The 18,504-nt window shown below is 40.2% G+C and overlaps 1 protein-coding gene across 3 annotated transcripts in view; it reads left to right on the forward strand.

Moving 5' to 3' along the window:
* Positions 1 to 18,504, forward strand: part of GLIS3 (GLIS family zinc finger 3) — a 510,670-nt gene that overhangs the window by 481,838 nt on the left and 10,328 nt on the right. For 2 of the 3 annotated variants that reach the window (XM_059924793.1, XM_059924791.1), the window contains one exon: positions 17,819 to 18,001. The exons of the other annotated variant lie outside the window; for it this stretch is intronic. In XM_059924793.1, coding sequence (XP_059780776.1) covers positions 17,819 to 18,001 — 183 coding nt within the window. The remainder of the gene's footprint in view (positions 1 to 17,818; positions 18,002 to 18,504) is intronic. 3 annotated transcript variants of the gene reach the window in all.

Below are 18,504 nucleotides of genomic sequence, written 5' to 3' on the forward strand. Positions count from 1 at the left end.
CTAAGTTTCCTTAGGACAGGAATCGTATCTCCTCAAAATGTTTGGTACATGGTAATGCTTAATAAAAGTTTATTGAATAAATATGAATTAATAAAAAGGGGAGGAGGAAGAGAGGGATTTTGCCCATGGTTTCTTAAACTGGTTGGTGGAGCCAGCCGTTGGCAAAATTGTGACTTGGAATCAAGTTTTCAGGGCCCGTCTTTTCTCTGGGCACTTCCTCTTATTTTCCTGTTCATCTCTTTAGATATCCAGTGCTTACCAACTGCCTGAGACCTCTCCCTAGAGGAAATAGGATGATTTAATGATTCACTTATACATTAAGGTAAATTTAATGCAATACTCCTTCTCATGAGTATTTGCACATCTGGTACTGAGTGTCGAGTAGTGAAATTCTGAGCAGTGGCAGCCCTGTGGAAGAGGTATTTTGAGGCATTCCCAGGGCCCGTAGGTGCAAGTCCCTTGTTTTTGAAAGCACTTTTCAGTTTTCAAAGCATTCCCAGCCACTAACTTACATACCCCCAACTTGGTCACGGTGTCTCAGAAGAGGAGATTTCCAGAAGAGGAAGTTGTGACTTGCCCAAGGTGATAAAGGAAGAGAAACAGTGAGCTGTAGAAAAAGCTGTAGAAAAGTCTGCAGAAAAAGACTTTGGAGTCAGGCAGATCTGAATTGGAATCTTATGAGCAAGTCATGCAGTGTCCTGAATCTAAGTTTCCTGACTATTTTATTTTTATTGAAATACAGTTGGTGTCCAATATTATGTTAGTTTCATGTGTACTGAAATTTGACATTTACATGCATTATGAAATAATCACCACAAGTTTAGTAACCATCTGTCCCCATACAAAGTTATTACAATATTATTGACCATATTCTTTATGCTGTATATTACATCCGTGGGGCTTTTTATATAACTGGAGATTTGTACCTCTTAGTCTGCTTCACCTGTTTCACTGACCACCCTCCCCTCTGCAAACCACCCATTCTCTATATCTGAGTCTATTTTCATTTTGTTTTGATTCTTTGTTTTGTTTTTTAAATTCTGAGTATAATAGGGGGATAGTGATACTTCTCTTTCAGAGTTGGTGTAAGAATGAGAGAAAATGCCTGGTCTGCAGTATATGCTCAGTTAATTAGAGCTATTATTATTGTAGTCATTTTTCTACTGTGTACCAGATACTGGGTGTGCTGGATACTTCCACTTGTATTGTTTAATCCTCACAATAACATTAATAAAAATATTAATATACTCTAGCCTCCCAGGTGAGACTGAGAGTTTAAGCACCTTGCCCCAAGTCACATACCTAGTGAATATCAGAGCTGGTTTTATAAACACAGTCTGACCCCAAAGCCCACACTCATTCTCCTTCATGATGATGCCTGTAGCTACAGTACTGTAAGAGTTTTTAGTTAGCTTGGGAATTATTTTTGTGTGAAGGTTAAATGTGGAACCATTAAAGATGAGGTTCCTTACAGGGCTAAAGTTCTGCTGGCAATACAGGTACTATGATTCATGAGACAAATTGATTTCCCACCAACCACTTGTCTTGTGTATTTTGCATACTGATTGCTGAAAATGTTTGCCTTTTTTTTCCCCTGTGTCAGGCAGTATGGTGCATGTTTACAGTGCCCTTTCTTATTAGTCCTCATAACAACCCTATAAAGAAGGCATTGTTTATTCCCATTTTACAGCTGAGGAATCTGAATCGCTAAAACATTAAGTAACTTGCCCATGATTTCTTAATCTTGAAATGGTAGAGCTGGAAACTACACCCAGGACCATCTGACAACAATCTATGCTCTTCACCACTGGATTAAGAGCGGTCACAGTCCCTGTAGGGAAGGGATAGCTCACCCTCTGATTGCCCGCAGTGGTGTTACCCCACAGGTGTGTATGTGTATTTGTGTGTCTGTGTGTCTCTGTGTGTGTGTGCCCACGCGCATGCACACGCCCATGCTCTCATGTGCCGTGTTTGCTCAAGCACACACCTGCTGGGAGAAATTGTTTGGAAGCCTGATTACTAAATCATCAAACCAGGCTTAACTGGATTCTTAACACATTCCTTAAATGCAGTTTTTAAATTCTTATTGACTTTTTAAATTAGAAAAAAAATTTTACCTGTTCATTTTTTTAAAGGTACTTAGGGTACTTAACCTTATAAAGAGTTTAAGTTGCTTCCCAGACTATGTTCACCTTAATTCCACTGCTCAAAGGTAATGATTATTAAGATTGGTGAGTATTCCTTTTAGACTTCTTTAAATGCTTCTGAAAATGAAATATATGCATGTATATGTACAAAACATGTGCCCTATTATAAAGTGGCCTCACATTCTGCATTTTATTTTATGACTTACTTTTTTTTTAAATTAATTAATTTATTTATTTTTGGCTGCATTGGGTCTTCTTTGCTATGCACGGGCTTTCTCTAGTTGCGGCGAGCGGGGGCTACTCTTCGTTGCAGTGTGCGGGCTTCTCATTGCGGTGGCTTCTCTCATTGCGGAGCACGGGCTCTAGGTGCGTGGGCTTCAGTAGTTGTGGCACGCAGGCTCAGTAGTTGTGGCTCACGGGCTCTAGAGCACAGACTCAGTAGTTGTGGCACACGGTCTCAGTAGTTGTGGCTCACGGGCTTAGTTGCTCCACGGCATGTGGGATCTTCCCGGACCAGGGATCAAACCCGTGTCCCCAGCGTTGGCAGACGGATTCTTAATCACTGTGCCACCAGGGAAGTCCCACTTTTTTTTAACTTAACAAAATGTATGCTTTTGCTTTCTAGGTCAATGTATGTAGATCAACTCCTTCTTTTTAATTGTATAGTATAATACTTACGGGAACTTGTCATTTTTTAATCATTCCACTGTTGAAAGACATTTATGGTTTTTTCCACTTTTTGCTTTTATTAACAATGCTATATTAAATCTCCTTATGTATATTGTGTGTTTACACAAGTACTCTCACACACATATATATCTCTTTGCATTCTTTCTGTAGTAAATATTTCTGAAAGAGAAATTGCTGGATGAATGGGTATGCACATTTTAAAGCTGGATAGATACTGCCATATATTCCTTCACAAAGTCCATACCAATTTAGACTCTCACCAGCAGTGCATTAGAGCACTCATTTCCCCACCCTAGATATTGTCAGTCATTTTTTATTATTTTTGTTTGTTTTTTAAGTGTTTTGAAATTTTTTTTGAATTTTATTTATTTTTATACAGCAGGTTCTTATTACTTACCCATTTTATACACATCAGTGTATACATGTCAATCCCAGTCTCCCAGTTCATCCCACCACCACCACCACCAGCCCCCTGTCAGTCATTTTAATACCTGCCAGTTTGTACAGAAAAGTTGTTTTGATTTTTCCTTTGGTTAGTAATGTAACTGAACATCTTTTAATATTTTTATTGAGCTCTCAAGGTAGTTTAGTTATAATAGGAATTAAGTAACAGGAGCCACTACTTGGGGGTATCTATATTATATATTAAGTAGTTCACTTGCTCTTTCACCTGCCAGTCAGGTTGTGTCATTGGCAGCATGACAGTTTGTTTTCTTAATTGGAAGTCAAAAATTTATTGAAGAGAAGGAAAAGATCCAGAAAATTTCTGTTTCATTGACTACTGTGACTTCTCTGTCAGTTAACTTAAAAACTATAGAAAAGTGTTTAATGAACATTATTACAGATTTAGTGCTTTTTCATTCTTTGGGGGAAGCAATGACATTTTTTCCAGAAGCAAATGTTTTGTCTTATATCTGAAACTCATGAAGTTTAGCCTCTAATGAATAGAGATCTTAAAATCAAGTTAAATATTGTCGTATAACTCTATTTTAGGGGCTGCTCATTTGAACTCTTCAGGTCTGAACATACTAAAGGCAATCCGTGTCTTGTAATTCTTGTATTTTTAGTTGCAGTTTTCCTTGTAAATATGATAAGCAACTCATCGTTTAGAAGAAAAAATGTGAATAGCTTTGGTTGGAGTTTTCTTAAAGGGAAAACCCACACACACATCAGAAACATCTTGTTACTGGTAGCAAGGCCACTGTGTTAATAAAACAGAACAACAACAATAAAACACTAGAATTGGCTTGATCTGTGCCCATTCAGGTCATCTGGGCTCAGACCATGTTGCAAAACAGTCCTAGTTCCCTTAGAATTTCTAGTCGATTTACTTACAATTGTGAGTGCTCTTTCTCTTTACAGAAATTTTTGCTTTCTAACCAGATTGCTCTGACTAAACTCTCTATTTCATTCTTTTGTAAGGTCTTTGAGAACTAGACCTTAAAGATGCAAGTCTGTTGAAGTAAAAACATTCAGGCATTTTTCTAGATCATTTAAGTGTAACGACCAGCCACTCCTCTCCCACATTCCTCCGCAAACCCAATCTCATATCACACATCCCAAAGCAAAGCCTTTACTTCAGATTCTTAAATTCTGTCATCAGAATGGCAGAATGATTCAGGGGATCTGAATTAGCCAAATATTTACCCCAAGGTTGTTTGTGTCTGTGGATCTGGGCTGGTGTAGTGTTTTTATCAATACCATTGAGGTCAGTGATAGTACATAGATTTATATTGCAATATATGTTTTATAAATTACTCTTAGGTACAAGATCATTGTCAGTGCATGGTAGCTATAAAGAAACTGCTCGATAAAATATCTGTTGGATGAATACCTGAATCCTCATTATAACTTTATGAAGAGAGTAGGAAATATATTTGTGCTCCTATTTAGAGATGAAACTCAGATTAGTTGACTAAGTTCCTTGACCTTGGGATGCTTTCCTAAAAGAGTGCAAAGTGTTCTGTGGATGAGTTGAGCCACTTAGTTCTCCTGCCCACTCTTGTTCCTCTTCAGGTTCAGTGCCCTCCTGGCATCCAGCAGAAAATGGTGGCTTGGAGCAGCAAAACTCTCCAGGTCATCTTGACAGGGCCAATTGTATTTCCATTGTCTTTGTTTCTTCCTCCATTAAAAGAAAATTTCACTGTTAGAAAGGGAAGTCACTTTATTTTTCTGAAACTCCTGATAGGCTATTATGTACAAAGTTCATAGATCAAAATCTTTGAGCTCAGTTGTGGTTCCTCTTACCATCAGTATCTTCACCAAAGGCTCTATATGTAAGTATCACTCACTCATCCATTTATTCATTCTCAAATATTCAGCTCCTATTATGTGCTAGGTCCTGCTTGGGGTGCTAAAGCTACATCAATAGAGAAAATAGAAGTCCCTGCCTTTCCTGAGCTTATATCTAAGGAATGGTTCTTGGCAAGCAAAACCTTTGAACTCAACCGTGAGACAGTATTCTTCATGGTCCATATGTAGGCAAGGAATCATGTCATCTATTTAATCCCTGTAGTACGTGGCACATTTGAGATACCTAATACATACTTTAAAATTGAGAGTTTGGTGTGCAGTGGGATGAGAGTAAGCAGGAAAGGAAAGACCCTGTAGACTAGACACACTTATCAGAGTGTGACCCCCAGGTGGCAGTGGGAAGAAGGCTGTCTAGCTGGAGGGGCGGAGCAGAGGATGACAGATCATAAATTGAGTTATCCACATTAGTAGTCAGTGTCCCCAAGGTTTGACAAGATGAAAAGGCAAGTTTCCTGGTAGCCAGATGGAAAGGAGTGGCAGGAATTTGGGGATCCAGTGACATACATCAGGTTTTACAAATGCAGAGTCCACTCTGCTTTCTTAAACCCACCTATATAGATTTCTTTTACTTCAAGCCCAGATTTCATCTCACTGTAATATTCTAGACAGCAGATTTGGGGGAAGCTTAACAGTATGTAACAAGGACTTAGCTGTGAGGCAGAGGTTCAGCAGGAGAAACAATCAAGCCATTGGTGCAAGTGTGAGATGGTGCCCACTCTTAGAGAGATTAGAATGCTGGAAAGTTGTATAGTCATAGACTTGGATTCGGGGAAAGAAGAAATCACCTAGTTAGTGGAGCGGATATAACATGGGAGTTTGGTTACAGCTAGACAGCAGAAGTCTAGGCCACAAGATCAGTGTGGGACCAACAGTAAGCCCAGAACTTCTGAGTCACTCAACTGAGGTCCCGTGATTGCACCTTGCCCAAGAAGAGAATGGTACTGGGGTGGGGAGGGAGATCATCCTGATCTATATCTGTAATCTCAAGTCACTTTGGGACAGTCATCATTGCTTTATCCCCAAGAGCCCCCAGAGTCCAGCAGAAAGGGCTGGGGGTGAGCCCAGGGGGAAGAGATGCCCACACAAAGAGCTCTCCTCCTCCATTTCAAATGAAATCAGAGCTGTTCTGTTTTTCCTATTGGTATTCCATTTGGAAAACTTGCCAAAGATTGAAAATCATGTAAAGATGTTCTTAGGGCTTCTAAACCTTTAGTGTAAAAAACACCTTGTTAACATGAACACTCCCAGGCCCTTCACCCAGAAGTTCTGATTCACTGTGTCTGCCGTAGAGGCCCAGGTGGAGCTGATGCTGTGGCCCCCACTTTAACAAGCACAGGCCTAGACCCTAAGTGTAGGACTTAGTGCCACCTCACCGTGCTTCCCCAATCAGAGATAATCCAAAGGAAGCAGTTGGCTAGTGACTGAGGAAATACTTTCCAGCTTCCTTCTCCCTTTACCTTCCGGGGAAGTCCTGTAAATGCAGCACAACCTAAAAGCTGTAGAGGACCAGGATGGCTCTCAGGGGAGGCTGCAGCATTTCATGTTAATGTCCCTTTTAGTCTCTATCTGGAATCCTCTTCTCTGCCAGACCTTTCTTACAGCAAAGCTTGCTTGGAAGGACAAGGGCAGACAGAATTAAATTTTCATTCTTTGCCGTGCTTTCCTTGTTCTGTTTTTGGCTCAAGTACTCCTGAGTCAAAGGGTTGCTTGTGAACTTTATGCAACAGAGCTTGACACAACCGAGGGCAAATTTACCTTTGTACTCAGAGAATGTAGGATGGTAAGTAACACCAGGCTTATAATGAGACAGCAGGGGCTGGAATTTTCAGTGTGTTTTCCTGTATGCAAAATATTTTCACACTTATTATTTCATTTGATCCTTGTAGCCACCTAGGAGGGTTATATACACCAGCAACAGAGTAACCCCCTCTCATAGAGAAATTCCCAACTCATTCCTTTCAACCTTGACCCGTGGCCAAAGTGTTTAGTTCACACACCCATCAGACTCAGAATGTCCAACTCCTCCACCCTTCATTCTGGGCTTTATATGTATCCAGGATTTTTGAGTCATAGGCGGGTGATGGAGTACAGGAGGCAAATCATGGGCAACTGGGCACTGAATCTCTTTCCGTTTGTTCCCTGTGCTTCTCCCCCTCCCTACCATGAGGATCATGCTGCCACAATAGTATTATTTTCCCCCTTTTATCAATAGGGACTCATAGGCTCAGAGAGGCTATGGTTTCCTCAAGGCCACACAGCCAATAAATGGCAAAGCTGGCTTTAATATCCATGTTAAGAATCTTTGGGTGTTCTGGTTTTGAGCGTCTCTGTTTTATATAATTGCCATATGTGCATTGTCATTATCAGGATTCACTGAACCATTTTACTGTAACTGTATATACCCACACATGGCAATTACTGAGACACATTGCAATTAGTTTACTTCGGCAGCTTATCATTCTGAGAATTTGGAAGCCATAGGCCACCACGCATTAGGGTTTTGGTTGGGTTGAAGATATTTTAATGAAAATCAATTACATCTTTTAACCAAAAGGGTTTTATACATGCCTTCCTTCTCACTCTGCTTTCTCCCATTTCCTTTTTGCCCTTTTCAGCAAAATGCTCTGCCCACTCTCATCCCCTTATTTGAAACTTCGCAGACATCAGTAGCAGACCATCTTCCTCTTCCCCTACCCCAGGTATACAACTTGGAGAGCGAGTGTGGCTCACAGTAATAAATGCTGTTAGCAGCTGCTGCAGACCAGGTGAGGTTCTGTGAGGTGCACGAGCAGAGGAGAGCACCCAGAGTGTGCAGAATGCATCTCTCTGTGGCCTGCAGGCTAGTGGTAGAAGCTATAGTTGAAAATGGCCCCACTTCTTGGAACCAGGTGGACTTGTCTAACTTGAAGCCCTCATGCTGCAACCCATCTGACCAGGGGCTAGGGGACCAGGAGGTTGCTCCACTGGTCAGCTTTCCAACCACTGTAACCTTGTTCCTTCAAAAGGAAGGTGCCAAATGGAATGTTCAGGGTTATTATTTCCATTATTTTCCTTTTTCTTAGTACAGTAGTTGCTTAAATGTCAGTCTTAAATAGCTCGAGTGCTTTGCAAGCTGGTTTAGTTCTCAGCCCAAAGAAAAATCTGTCTTGCTAACACAGTCTGTGAGCTGTTCCTGTAGCTTCCCCATTTATAGACTCCATATTAAAATGAAGAGTCGGTTCTCCATCACTTCCAGGGAGGAAGCTTAGTAGAGTTCTGACTACATGAAGACCTGGCTGAGGTTGTTGGCCAAGACCAGGAGCTAAGGGGGAAAATAGCAACCAAACTGTGGAGGCTTCACTTCAGCATCATTTTATACCTAAGGGTGGTGGGTTATGAGAGATAAATTGCTTAAGAATTGCATGTGCATTATACAGAATCTACAAATACTGCTAAGCTTATTTCATGGTAGTAATAATTGCTACTATTTACTGAGGGCCTACTACATGCTGGGGAATGCACTAGATGCTTTTATAAATGCTCTCATGTATAATGTTTTCCACAACCCTATAAAATAGATATTATTTTAAAAGAAAAGGAGGCTCAAGAAGAAAAATAATTTATGCAAAGACACACAGTTGGTTAATGGGTTATCCAGGCTTTGGACCCAGATCCAGGTAGTTCATGCAATGGATAGAAATAAAATAGTGACTAAATCAGAAAATTGGCCAAGAGAAATTTCCAAAATGTCTCTGTTTCTACTCTTAAGGGTTTTTTGAATTTTTCAGTGTTTAGGTAATTTCATCAATTTTGTTAATTAATTCAATGCTTTTCTCCCTAATGAAAATGTTTATACTTTATGAAATGTTGATCCAGTCTGAGTAACTTTGCCTATGTGACAGTGAGGGACCTCAACAAAAATGGCAAGATTTTCTTTAAAATGATTTGTCTGTGAGCTTAAGCCCTAATAGTCTCTATGAACTGTTACCAAACAGACCAGAGTTTGAGTCCTAGTTCTGAAACTTGGTAGCTATGAGGATTTAGGTAAGTTATTTGAACGTTTTTGTTTCCTTGTCTATAAACTGGGGACAATATTACTTAACTCAAAAGTTGATGTAAGTTAAAAAGAATGAAATATTGCCATTTGCAGCAACATGGATGAATCTAGAGAATATTATACTTAGTAAAGTAAGTCAGACAGAGAAAGACATATTATATGATATCACTTATATGTGGAATCTAAAAAATAATACAAATGAATCTATATACAAAACAAAAACAGACTCACAGACATAGAAAATATACTTATGGTTACCAAAGGGAAAGGTGGGGGGCAGATAAATTAGGAATATGGGATTAACAGATACAAACTGCTATACATAAAATAGATAAACAACAAGGATTTACTGTATAGCACAGGGAACTATATTCAATATCTTGTAATAACCTATAATGGAAAATAATCTGAAAAAATATATATATATATATCTGAATCATTTTGCTGTACACCTAAAATTAACATAATATCGTAAATCAACTATATTTCAGTTTTTTTAAAAGTTGTAAAAATGAAGATTTTCTGTTTAAAACACCTAAGATAATGCCTATCTCAGAGCAAATAAATATTAGTTCCTCTCCTTCCTTCTGAAAGAATTCTCTGAAGGGTTGGTGTAACACTAATCAAAATGTCTATAAAAATGCCAAAGCAAAGGGACTGCAAATGAGAAAACTCTGGACTTAGTAGAAAAGTATATGATGACTGTTTTAGTCTGCTCCCCATTTGTTTTAAGATAAAGGCTAGATCCATGAATAATTGCAAATAGCTGGATGTTTGTAAATATTAAAATGATTGTATGAATTTTCCACTTTTCTCTTATTTGCACAATAACATATAAACATAGTATTGGTTTAAAGGCAAATGATTCAACTTCCATCTCTTTGTCTATAAAATGAGAACATTTGTTTGAATCACCTACTTATAAGACAGGTATATCAGAGGCTGCCTAAGAAGGAGTTTTTTAAAGTTTTTTTAAAAGATACCATGTGAGTAATGAGTGTATGATTCCCTGGGCCTTTCTCTGAGTAAAGTTGGAGGGCATTAAATCATGCTGAGAAGATGTGATGCCAGAGATCATATTCTTATGGCCTTTAAGAGCTTTACCAGAGACTTACCTATTTTTTTCTCTTTTCTGCTCATTGGCTTGTATCATGGATTGCAGAAGGTATTTAAAGGGGGGAGTGCAAAGGTCCCCAGAGAGTACAAGGGAATGCACAAAGAGCCATAAGAGTGTTGCAGAAGAAGAAATTAGGGTAGCCAAAGGGAGTAGGCCATGCATCTTCTTTCTGTGTCCCTGTCCCTGGAACTCTCTGATTTGAGCCCTCTTGTTCATCACTTAGGCTTATCCATGCCCCTGCACATGCAGCAATCATGACTGAGGCCCAAAACTCTACACTTCCTCAAGTAACCCACAAAATTATAGTCTCTGTGGAAAAATGATTAGAGTTGTAAAGCTCATAAACATACATCCCTGCTTCCACTTGGCTAGCAAAGAGCTGTACCACCAAAAAGCTGAGCACTGCCAGCTCTGCCTCTGTCACTGACATCTGCTTATTCTCCTACCCAGGCACGAATTGATCAGTACCACTGGCAAAAAAAAAAAACCCCACTCTGCCAGGGCTGGTCCTCAGCAGAGCTATGGGATGACCTCCTAATTATATCTACCCTCACCAGACAGGGCCAAACAAAAGGAACCATAATCACTACTCTTTTTTAAAAGTTTTGGGAGTGCCCAAACTTCTTTCTTATTTGAGCTTTTTCCTCTTCCTATCTTGAATGCAGTCTAGAGAAAAGAGTTGCATCTCTATATATTCCTTAAAGAAAATTTCCTTTTTATTGTCACATATAATATTAAATTGTATTACTTGATTTTTCATTTATATGTTTATCTTTCTTTCTCACTGAAACATAAACTCCAAGAAGGCGTGGAGCATGTTTTATGCACCACTGTGTCGCCAGCACTTGAGCAAGTGCTTAGCATATAGTTGTCGACTAAATGAAGGCATAAAAGTTGAAATGTTTGTGTTATTAGAAGAATAGGGAAGAAAAGTGAAAAGAAACATTTGTAGAGTGCTGTGTGCAGGCACATGCTCAGCCCTTCACATGGGTCATCTCTTAATCCTCTTTAATCTTTGCAGTTACCTTATGAAGTAGATACTGTGAACCCCCATTTTATAAAAATACAATAGCAAAGGCAAGCACATGCTTAGCCAGTGTTTCTTCTGAAAGGTCAAGGGGGCAGATGACTCTGAGATTTGGGCAGTATCTGAAAACAACAGTGTTTGGCCTGGATGCCTAAAATGATACTCTCCGATCACATGGGAATTGAAGGGCTTTCCTGTCTGAAGATACTGAGGGGTATTGGGAAGCAATTGCTCTCAGCATTGTTGCCAAGGAGCTTCACAAAGGGTCCTGCCCAGCCTGATCAGGCCACACTCTGGTTGAGGAATTAGTCCTGGGGGCCCTTCCTGATGCCTGTGATGGGCTTCACAGGTGGGCTGTCTGCATCTATAAGTTGGCATCATGGTCTGGGCAGAACCTACCGCAGGGAAGGGTCAGTCTTGATTCTGAATGTTGCCCATCCAACTCTTCTCCTGGCACCCAGAGTTTGGTGGTGGTTCTCAGCCTCACCATAAAGGAGAACAAGAATTTTGTTTTGCAAAGCCATCTGCTATATATATAAACAAACCCATTAGGGGCACAGCTCCCGACATAGCACCTTGACAAAGTTCAGGCTGATGGTATTCATCTCCACCCATAAATGTAAGGTAGAGCCTCTGTATTGAACTTTATTTCATCATCAAGTGGTAGGGAAATTGGAGACCCACCTATGCTGTTGCCACTCCCACACACACAGTGAGCTAGGCCCAGAGTCTGCAGGAAAGAAAGTGGGTGATGTGTTTCCTTTTCCTTCTCTTACTTCCAGAAAGGAAAGTGGTTCCTGCAGGAGAGCTGAATTGCCCTGGAAGTTTAGCTTAAAACAATGCACATCAGCCCTCATGAGGGTTGTGAGTTGGGTGACCATTATTTATTTACTGAAGTATTTATACTCTGGTTCCTTCTACCAAGACTAGAGTATAAATCTGTAAGGAAAAGATAAATGTAATAAAGAGTCTAATATACTTCCTATCTTGAACGCCAGGAGTCTAAGAATCATTATCTGTCTTTTGTTTAAACTATTGGTGGGTCATATGTTTTTTCTCTAGGAATTTAATCAGAAACATTACTGGAAGTCTGTTAAACCTGAGAATGCAGATATCCCTAGAGTTGTGCTGTCCAGTACAGTAGCCACAAGCCACATGTGGCCATTTAAATTTGAATTAATTAAAACTAAATAAAACTTAGAAGTTGGTTCCTCGGTCGACTAGTCACATCTCAAGTGCTCAGTAGCCACATGCAGCTACTGTATTGGACAGTGAGACGGAGATCATTTCCATCAACACACAAAGTTCTCTTGGACAGCGCTGCCCTAGAGAATACCCTTCCATTACTGTATTTAGTCATGCGATTCCTTTCTCCTCTGACTTCTTCCACTCCCCTTCCACGTTGGGAAGGAAATCCACATTGAGCTTCATGGGGCTACTTTATCATCATTAAGCAGCAAGAGTAACCATGAACTCCTGATCTAACGGATCATCACAGAGCTGTCAGTGACCCCACATGACAAAGTAAAGAGGAGAGGTTTTTAAGAATGAATTTTAGGGCTTCCCTTGTGGCGCGGTGGTTAAGAATCCGCCTGCCAATGCAGGGGACACGGGTTCAAGCCCTGGTCTGGGAAGATCCCACAGGCTGCGGAGCAACTAAGCCCGTGCGCCACAATTACTGAGCCTGCACTCTAGAGCCCTCAAGCCACAACTACTGAGCCCACGTGCCACAACTAGCGAAGCCCGCACGCCTGGAGCCCGTGCTCCCCAACAAGAGAAGCCACCGCAATGAGAAGCCGGCGCACCACAACGAAGAGTAGCCCCCGCTCGCCGCAACCAGAGAAAAGCCCGTGCACAGCAACGAAGACCCAATGCAACCAAAAAAATAATAACAATAAAATAAATAAATTTATTTTAAAAAAAGAATGATTTTTAATACTATGTGAGCTCATAGGTAATATTAGGGGAGAAAACAGGATACAAAACAATATGTATAACATTCCAGTTTTGTGTGTATATATCTGGCTATGTCTGAATTGTAGGAATAAAGATAATTTTTCTTTTCTTTGCATATACTATTCTACATTTTCTAGTTGGTATAATTAATTCAAAATATTTTAATAATTAGAAAAACGAGTTTGTTTTTAGAAGGGAAAAATACTTCCCAAAATTGACAAGAGGAGGAATGATTCTCCTTGACCTTCAGGAGCTACAACTTGAGTAAAGTCAGTTTATCTGCAAGTTCCTGTTCTCCTCCTCCATTCTTGGAGGTAAAATAAGTTCTAAAATGGGGGAGGGGTGATTTTCTAACTAAATGTGATGACTAATATTTATTGCCAACATAAACTTATGTGTGCATTCTTCTGCTATTATAAGTGTATGTGTTCTTGTTCCAACTGCATTATCAATCCTCAAGGACAAGGTGTTATCTTCTACTTCTTTGGTCTCTCCAAAAGCACCTTGACCAGTACTCAGTAACTATCATTGACTGACTGACTGACAGATTGGCTGACTTTGCCATCACTCTTATGTTTTATGCCCACGAAATGTGTTAACATCTTGCTGCATTTTGCTTTGGGTCCTCGAGGTAGTGTTCCTTCCAAACTTACTACATGAAATTCAGCAGCTGGAATACAGGAGCCATTCATCAGAAAATGAGTTAGGCTTTCTCTGGGTTTTTGTGTGTGGCAAGATCCTGATGGAATTTTTTTAGATTTTGTTAGTTTTATGGAAATAGCAGTGGGAAGAGGCTATGTTAAAGCTCTTTGATTTGAGTGACCACAGTCATCCACACCAGTGTATTTGGCATCTCTAGTAACTGGCTTCTTGAAGGGAGGGATTTAATAAAGAGGATTTTCTTTCCCTGAGTTGGCTGTGAGAGTGGTAAAACATGCTTGTGGGGCCATTCTGGTTTTGACTGTTTCTCGTGTCAGCCAAGAAAGCCACAGGCAGGAACTACATTTCACTCGGCCCTCTCACTCAGACCCAGATGGACAGGGGAAACTGGGAGATGGAGCTCAGGATGTTGGGTTTACTATTTAACTTCACCAGGTGTATTTCACTGCATTACGAACCTTTTATACTCTTACACTTTACAGCACTCAAGTGTAGATTGAAGCCATGTGAAATTCCTGCCATGTCTTCAAAGCAGGGAGAAGACAGGAAAGAGAGAATGAATTGGTTTTCACAAAAGGCCAGTGGAAGTCTCTATCACATCCCTGACATACCTGAATGATCAATGTCCCTATTTGGGGAGTTGTGGGAGTCTCTCTTCCTGGAAGGTTAATATTACACTGAGGAATGCTATCAGGGTATATATGAGTGACAAATATGAACAGAGCCAGCATAGGGATATAAATAGCAAATATTGTCTATTTTGTTCAGTGAGGCGACATTACATTCTAATAAACCAACAGTGATGGTTCATGGTAATGTTTTCCTCCTGATGGCGATGCCGTGATTACATGTGCCTGGCCACTGGGTACCCAAAGTCAAGATTAGTCCAAGGAACCTCCCAAACGAAACTGCACATCCCAGGTCTTTCAGCCCACTCAAGTTTGTTGCTGTTTTGAGCCTGCATGGGGGTGAGTGAAGAAATCAGAATGTGTGTCAATTAGTGCAGGATCTAGGAACCAACATGGGAAAGAGGTATATAGCCCAGGTCCCGAGGGTCAAGAATGTTCCAGAGGATTCCACCTGGGAACTGGAAGTGAGCTACATGACCACTGCCTTGTCCATTCTTACATTTGGTTATTGTTGAAGGACTTACTTGTTGCCCTTTTGAAAATTTTATTTCTCTTAATAAACATTTTACTTTTGAGAGCTACATTATTGTGATGTAATTTTACTTTTTTATTTTCCTTATTTAGCAAACATATATAAATTATGTTATTAAAATATATAAATATTAATTATATTCTCAGATTATATTGTATAATATGTAAATATTAACTCAATTTAATCTTCATAATAACTCACTAAGTTATAGGTACTACTTGTAATCCCATTTTACAAATTAGAAAGCTGAAATACTGCAAGGCTAAATAATTCATCAAGACTACACAGTTGGTAAGTAGTTGAGCTAGGATTTAAACCCAGGAAGTCTGGCTCCAAAGTACTTGTCCTTCACTGCTATTAAAATTCAGAAAAACATAAAGCCAAAAAAACCCCAAAGACAACTATAAATATGTTGCCTTGCAATCTGTCCTATACATAGTCTTCCACATAACTGAACCCAGTCTCCCTATTCAGTTTTGTATCTTGCTTTATTTTCCAGCTGAACCTTATAATGGTCTTTCCACGATGTTAACTCCTTGTAAATACTGTTTTCATGGCTACTTAACATTCGCATCAGGTAAATGTACCATGTTCAACCGTTCTCTTATGGTTGGCCATTTTTCCTCCTCGGTTTTCTGTTATGACAGCTAGCACTGTGATGACTACCTCTTGCAGAATTTCTTCTGTTTTTCAGATTACACTTTTAGGATACATTCTTGGAAGAAAAATTCCCCTGTCCAGAAGTCTGAACACTTTTAGGTTCTAGATGCAGATTGTCAAGTGATTTACAGAGGCTTATACTCCTTTGCAATGTCTGCACACTCTGCACAGGGGCCTTTGCCACCACTATCAGTCCAGCACCAAGAATGACTTTCAGAAATCTTTGCTAATGTGATAGGTAGAATATGGTATTTTATCATTGTCTTGATTTTTATTGCTTTAACGGCTAGAGAATTGCCAGTTGTCCATATTGGTGGATAAATTATATGCGTATTTGAGTGATCTGTTTGGGTCCTTTGCCTGTCTGCCTACTGAGTCCATGCAGAAGACTTAGGGCATCAAAAAGAGAAGAGCCAGTAGTTTTCCATTCTTTCTTCTCCTGCCTTGACATGGAATTTCCTTATGTTTTTTCCTAGTCTATACTGCTAACATGAATTTAATCTTCCTCCCAAACCTTATATGGAATTTTCTCTTGATTCTATATAAAGTATACTACTGGTTACTTACAAAGGATATTATTTTGTTTTCTACTGTGAGTGTACCCTGTTCATAAATCTGTATCCATCCTTCTGTCTTGTATCATAAGCTCCTAGAGGGCTGGTCTGTGGCTTTGTGAGCAGTTCAGCACACATTCTTTGGTGATATTCCTAGTGACCATAGAACAGGCCTCCTGGCCAAGGGTAGTCTGCCTTGAGAGTACTAATCAGAAATGAGAAGGGTGTAAGCATAATAGGTTGGATGTGTTAGTGTGCCTCAGTTGTACTCAACGAGAGCTAAAAAGAACCCAAATAGCACCTTCCCTACCTGTTGATAGGTGACTCTGTAAGAAGAAGCAGTTCTAGAGGAGGAAAGCACACAAGACTAGGGCTCCAAAGTCCATGAATTAGTTCTGTATTCACCATCGTGTAATGTTTGTGAAAGGAACCCTGGGGCACTTCCTCTACTTGTTTTTTCCTTGTTTTTTTCACCAGAAACAGAGTCATGATATCAATAACTGACATTCATAAAGCACTTTCAAATGTTATATATGGATTTCCTTATCCAATGACTTGCTTAACCTTCATAATCACCCAGTGAAATAGACAATGACTTTCACATGTTAGAGTTGAGGAAACAGGTACCAAGAAATAAGGTATTGAATGAAGATTTCATTATATTTTTAAAACCGTATACTCCAGAAAGTAATCTTTTACTTAAATTTATCATGAGACGAGGAAGAGGGAAAAGGTAAGGTATCATGGAAGGTGTGGAGAATCATAGAAAAGGACCACATAGGACCCCAAGGGAAAAACTCCATTGAGTAAGAAAAAAATTGAAAAGATAAATGAAACAAGATTAGCAAAATGTTGATTATTTTCAAATATTAAGAAATCTTTTCACATATTTCTTCATTATATTGTTTATTCACTTCCAGTTTTTCTATTTACTGCAAAGATCAGCAATAATAATAGTTAAGTAAATGGTAGCATATCTGACTATGAGACACTATGTACCTATTCAAAATAATGAGGAAGAAAAGATATAAATGTGTATGAATGTATCTGTTGGAAGTGCAGATGGATAGATCTATGTTGCATTTTTTAAGGTGAGCATTGTTAAGAGCTTTATTCAGGTTTTTACGAAATGTGAAAAACAGACTATAGAATAAAAGAAGTTAAGGAAGATGCACTTAAAACCTGGTGAGAGGGCATGGGGTAGGAATGTCCCCTGAAGGACAGACCTTCAGTGTCCAGGACTCTTTGGAGAGTCTAGGGAAGGTGTGAAGCCTTTCAGCTTCAGGTACTAGAGCAAGAAATAAAAAGCCCCTGGAGGTAGAAGAGCTTCTGCTCAGGTAGTGCATTATGGATGCTTGGTCAGAAGGTTTTGTAGGTGGGCTTAAGGGTTAAAGGCATTTTGTCATACGAAGCCAGGCTGAGTGAGGGTCTAGCCAGGTTGAAATGATCTTCTGAACTTGTGCCCTGCAGTAGCTCAATGCCATGCTTGCATTTCAGGATTTTACGGGCAGCTGCAGACATTCTGCCCCCCACATTACCCTGACTCTCAGAGAACCATGCCGCCTAGCAGCTCCTGCAGTGTGGTGCCTTCCTTCGAGGACTGCCTGGTCCCCACGTCCATGGGCCAGGCTGGCTTTGACGTTTTCCACAGAGCCTTCTCAGCTCACTCGGGCATTACAGGTGTGTTGGTGTCTGTGACTTAGACACTCGGGCAGACAAGCAGGTGAGATCAGGTGGGTTTCCCGTGACCAGCCTGGACTAGACTTGACCCAGCACATGACCGCATCAAATCCTGTTCACTCTGCCCGTGAAATGTCTCTCCTCTTATCTTCCTCTCCAGCCCTTCTCCAGCCCCACTTCCACCACCCTCGTTCAGGTGCCATCATGTCTCTCCCAGACTTAGGCAACGGCCTTCCAACAAGTTCCTTGAGTCAGCTCCTTATCTTTACCATTCTGCCCTCCGAGCTACCGTAACCATTGCCTTCCAAAAATGAAGGATAAAATAAGGTACTTTCCTGTTCAGCTACCTTCAGTAGTTTGTAGTTTCCCAGAGAATAAAGTTGACTGTCCTCAGCAAGTCATTCGAAGCCCCCAGGAGTTGAGCCTGATGGAACTCTCCGGACCTGCGCTCATGTCTCATGTGCCCTCCTCACGTGTCTCCCTACATGCTCTGTACCTGAGTT

This window comes from Balaenoptera ricei, chromosome 6, assembly GCF_028023285.1.
Source record: "Balaenoptera ricei isolate mBalRic1 chromosome 6, mBalRic1.hap2, whole genome shotgun sequence".
In the NCBI taxonomy this organism is placed as follows: Eukaryota; Metazoa; Chordata; class Mammalia; order Artiodactyla; family Balaenopteridae; genus Balaenoptera; species Balaenoptera ricei.